Source organism: Otolemur garnettii, unplaced genomic scaffold, assembly GCF_000181295.1.
Source record: "Otolemur garnettii isolate 467f Iridium unplaced genomic scaffold, OtoGar3 scaffold00310, whole genome shotgun sequence".
Lineage (NCBI taxonomy): Eukaryota > Metazoa > Chordata > Mammalia > Primates > Galagidae > Otolemur > Otolemur garnettii.
Window position 1 is genome coordinate 482,659 of NW_003852705.1, and position 5,107 is coordinate 487,765.

The 5,107-nt window shown below is 42.3% G+C and overlaps 1 protein-coding gene across 3 annotated transcripts in view; it reads left to right on the plus strand.

Moving 5' to 3' along the window:
* LRCH3 (leucine rich repeats and calponin homology domain containing 3) overlaps window positions 1-5,107 on the plus strand; it is a 126,981-nt gene that overhangs the window by 88,254 nt on the left and 33,620 nt on the right. For 2 of the 3 annotated variants that reach the window (XM_023509011.1, XM_023509012.1), the window contains exons 13-14: window positions 764-814; window positions 4,304-4,357. The exons of the other annotated variant lie outside the window; for it this stretch is intronic. In XM_023509011.1, coding sequence (XP_023364779.1) covers window positions 764-814; window positions 4,304-4,357 — 105 coding nt within the window. The remainder of the gene's footprint in view (window positions 1-763; window positions 815-4,303; window positions 4,358-5,107) is intronic. 3 annotated transcript variants of the gene reach the window in all.

Genomic DNA, 5,107 nt, shown 5'->3' on the forward strand with positions numbered 1-5,107 from the left:
GGGGCCCGGGGGTGGGGGGGGGGGGGGGGGGGTGAGGCTCTGTCTCAAAAAAAAAAAAAAAAAAAAAAATTTAGAAAAGTGCTATATTGGCTGGGCACCTGTGGCTCGGCAGCTAGGGCGCCGGCCACATACACCAGGGCTGGCAGGTTCAAACCCATCCTGGGCCTGCCAAACAACAATGACAACTACAACAAAAAAAAATGGCCAGGTGTTGTGGTGGGTGCCTGTAGTCCCAACTACTTGGGAGGCTGAGGCTGGAGAATTACTTGAGCCTAGGAGTTTGAGGTTGCTGTGAGCTGTGACACCATAGCACTCTACCAAGGGCGACATAGTCAGACTCTATCTCAAGAAAAAAAAAAAAGGAAAGTGCTATATTATAAGAAATGAAGGAATTGGCTTAGCACCCATACACAGTGATCACAGCACCAGCCACATACACTGAGGGTGGCGAGTTTGAACTTGGCCGGGCCAGCTAAACAACAATGAGAACAACAACAAAATAGCCGGACGTTCTTGCGGGTGCCTGCAGTCCCAGCTACTTGGGAGACTGAGGCAAGAGAATCGCTTAAGCCCAAGAGTTTGAGGTTTCTGTGAGCTGTGATACTATGGTACTCTATTGAGGGTGACATAGTGAGACTCTGCCTCAAAAAAAAAAAAAATGAAGGAATTGATGTTACTATTTTAGTAAATATAGAATCTATTATTTTCACTGTTTCAGATTCTAACCAACTTCTCTTTTGTGGGGGGGGTTGGGGATGTATAGCAAAAAGCATCACAAAGTCCACAAAAACAACAACCCCCTTTAGATGATGAGGTAAGTCTATATGATCACCTTTTCTTTGGAATTTATTATTTTTGCAATGGAAATGAAATGTACTGCATGTGATTTATTTTTCTGCCTACCTCCAGTTCACTTTTGCATGTGATTATTTAATTTTCAGCAATCAGAATATTGCCATATTTTTTTTCCCTTCAGAAAATTCTCTTATGAGGAAGAAGGTATAGACCAAAGGAACTTATGAGAATCTGTGCACTGGGCCTTTTTTCATCTACATACATCCATATAGAAATTATATTCCCTCTCCCACCCCCACCAGAGGCACCTTCCACCTCTTATCCGTTTTCAATGATACTGTTTAGTAATAGTCCTGACAGCTATATCAGGTATGGGTAAATGGTATCAGTATTAAGAAAAAGAACTATCAGGGCTGTTAAAACTTTTTTCTTCTCTTCCACACATTGGAAGAAGAGTTTTCTTGGGCCACATATTAAGTATACAAACACTAGTGAAAGCTGATGAACAAAAACAAAGTTCTGTCCATCATTTTCCTGGTATCTGCCATCATAGATAAGCAGAAAGTTCTCACATAATCTGCATGTGGCATATAACCAGTTGGCCACAGGTGGACACTCCTGCATCTGCAAAGTGTTACCAGTTACACTTTGTACACTTTATTGCATATTGTCAAATAGTATATTTTCTATACAAGTTAATGTATACAATTAATTGCTTGACTTTTGTAAAATTTACACACTTATATGATCTATTCAGATGACGCTTAATGAATCTTTCTTGTAGTTGGCTTTCTCAGTAACCATTTTTTCTTTATCTTTTTTCCTTTTTTTGAGACAGAGTCTCTGTCATCCCTTGGTAGAGAGCCATGGCATCATCTTAGCTCATGGTAACCTCAAACTTTTGGGCTCAAGTGATACACTCACCTCAGCCTTCTGAGTAGCTGGGACTATAGGCACCCCACCATGACACTTGGCTAGTTTTGCTCTTTCTAGTGGAGATGGAGTCATGCTCTTGCCCAGGCTGGTCTCAAACACCTGAGCCCAAGCAGTCCACCTACTTTGGCCTCCCAAAGTGCTAAGATTACAGTTGTGAGCCACCAAACCTGGCTTTATTTTCCCTTTATCTTTATTTTCAAGTTTTTCAATTTATGATCATTACTTTTAAAAATATATAAAGTCATTGTTTTGTATGAATTTTGACTTTGCTTTTTTTTGAGACACAGTTTTAGTTTGTCACCGTTGGTAGAGAGCCATGGCAACACAGCTCACAGCTTACAGCAACCTCCAGCTCTTGGGCTTAGGCGATTCTCTTGCCTCAGCCTCCCAAGTAGCTGGGACTACAGGCGCCCACAACAACCAATGCCTGACTATTTTTTGTTGCAGTTTGGCCAGGGTCGGGTTCAAACCCACCACCCTTGGTATATGGGGCCAGTGCCCTACTCATTGAGCCATGGGCGCTGCCCTGGCTTTGCTTTTTGTTAAGTTATTTGAAAGCCCAACATATGGGACTTTATAAACATCAGTTTTTGGACAATATTTTTAGTATTTATTTGTTTATAGTTTCCTCTTTTTTGATGATGGTGGGGAGACAGTTTCTCACACTGTTACCCTAGGCTACAGTGCCTTAGCATCAGCCTACCTTTCAGCAACCTCAAACTCTTGGGTTCAAGTGATCCTCCTACCTCAGCCCCCAGAGTAGCTGGGACTACAGGTGCCCACCACCATGCATAGCTAAATTTTCTATTTTTTAGTAGAAACAAGGTCTCTCATTCTTGATCACACTGGTCTAGAACTCCTGAGCTCAAGTGATTCTGGTACCTTGCCCTCCCAGAGTGCTAGGATTACAACCTCGAACCACCTTGCCCCGCCTGCACAGTGTTTTGTTTTGTTAGTTTTTTGAGTTAGAGTCTCTCTATGTCACCCTTGGTAGAGTGCCGTTGCTTCACAGCTCACAGCAACCTCAAACTCTTGGGCTTAAGTCATTTCTCTTGCCTCAGCCTCCCAAGTAGCTGGGACTACAGGTGCCCACCACAACACCTGGCTATTTTTGTGTTGCAGTTGTCATTTTTGTTTAGCTGGCCTGGGCCAGGTTCAAACCCACCAACCTGGGTGTATGTGGCTGGCACCCTACCCACTAAGCTATGGGTGCCACCCTGCACAGTGTTTTTAAAGCACAGATGTTTTTAGTATAGAAAGTAGATTGCTTGGAATGTTTTTTTTTTTTTTTTGAAGACAGAGCCTCAAGCTGTCCCCCTGGGTAGAGTGCCATGGCATTATAGCTCACAGCAACCTCCAACTCCTGGGCTCAAGCGAGTCTCCTGCCTCCACCTCCCAAGTAGCTGGGACCACAGGCGCCCGCCACAACGCCCGGCTATTTTTTGGTTGCAGCCATCATTGTTGTTTGGTGGGTCGGGCTGGGGATTCAAACCCACCACCTGAGGTGTACGTGGCTGGCGCCTTAGCTGGTTGAGCTATAGATGCCGAGCCTTGGAATGTTTTAAGTTGTGTATAATAAAAGTATTCTTTAAGTACCATTGGACCTATAATAGCTATTTTTATTTATATGAAAACATGTATTGGTATAACACCTGAAAGAGTGACTTAAGCACTTTTTGTCATCTTTTCTTCACATGGTAATAATTTATACAAACTCTGACAACTAAAATTTAATAAATTTTATTTTTTATATTTTTGTCTTTTTTACCCCAGCATTTCTTTTCTGATGGTCACTCTCAAATAATTTATTCCCTAAAACTTCAAAGGAAAATAACTTATACAGCTCAGGTGAGGTAACTCATGTCTGTAATCTTAGCACTCTGGGAGGCCAAGGTGGGCAGATTGCTTGAGCTCAGGAGTTTGAGACTAGCCTGAGCAAGAGGGAGACCCTGTCTCTAAAAAATAGTCAGGCATGTGGCAGGCACCTGTAGTCCCAGCTACTTGGAGGGCTGAGGCAAGAGGATAACTTGAGCCGGAAGAGTTTGAGGTTGCTGTGAGCTATTAACGCCATGGCACTCAACTCAAGGATGACTGTGTGAGACTCTCTCAAGAAATAAAAAAAAGAAAATAACTTATACAATTTTAAACTTTTCGATTGTACTTATGTTTCATCTGGGAAAAGTAATGAAGAGATGCCTAGTCTAGAAATCATAGTTCTGGAGTTTATCATGTGTCACTGGCTCACTACGTGACCACAAATTCTCTATTGTTACATCTGTACTTCAACTTTCTCTTTTGTGAACTGAGAATAATTCCTGTTCCCTTTGCTTTGGAAGGTTTTAGGCGGTAAGATCAGATTTGAAGTTATTTAAACTGCTTGAAAAAAAATTAGTACTCAAAATGAACTTGTTGTTATAATACATTATTTCCAGATGATTGTGAATGTGGCCCTAGATGTCAGCATCTTTGAAAGTATGTCTGTGTTTTTCTCTTGGTGTGTGTATTTGTGAAATGTATTACATATGTACATAGTTTGTTTTTGACATTGCTTCATTTTTCTCCATCTCTCCAGTATCCCTTCCCATCCCGAAGGTCTCAGCACACTGATGATAGTGCCTTGTTAGTGGTAAGAGACTTGCACAAAATGGAATTTTACATTTCTGTGCCTAGACGTTGAAGAATAGGTATTGTACTTTTCACTCAGAAATTATCTAAATGCCATAAAACATGATGATCATCATTACTAAATGCTTCCTAAATAACTAGAACTGTTAACCTACATTACCATTTATGATTAACCCAGTGTTCCAAAGTTCTTTGCCTATGATTCACATACCTTTATCAATGCTTCCAAAAGTAAAACGTTTCCACTGAAAACTATACTGGCTTTGTATGTGCGCTGGGAAGAGGAAGCATAACATACATTTTTATTCTTTTGATAGAAAGTGTCTTGGTTGCCCTCAGTAGAGTACTGAGGCATTTTAGCTCACAGCAACCTCAAACTCTTGGGTTCAAGCAATCCTCTTGCCTCAGCCTCCCAAGCAGGTACTACAGGCACCTGCCACAACACCCAGCTAATTTTAGAGATGAGGTCTCGCTCGTGCTCAGGCTGGTCTTGAACTCCGGAGCTCAGGCAATCCACCCACCTCAGCCTCCCAGAGTGCTAGGATTACAGGCATGAGCCACCACACCCAGTAGCATAGCACAATATTAATTTCTTTTTTCATAAGATTTCTTTTTTAGGCTCGGCGCCTATAGCTCAACCGGCTAAGGCGTCAGCCACGTACACCTAAGGTGGCGGGTTCGAATCCCCAGCCCGGACCCGCCAAACAACAATGACGGCTGCAACCAAAAAATAGCCGGGCGTTGTGGCGGG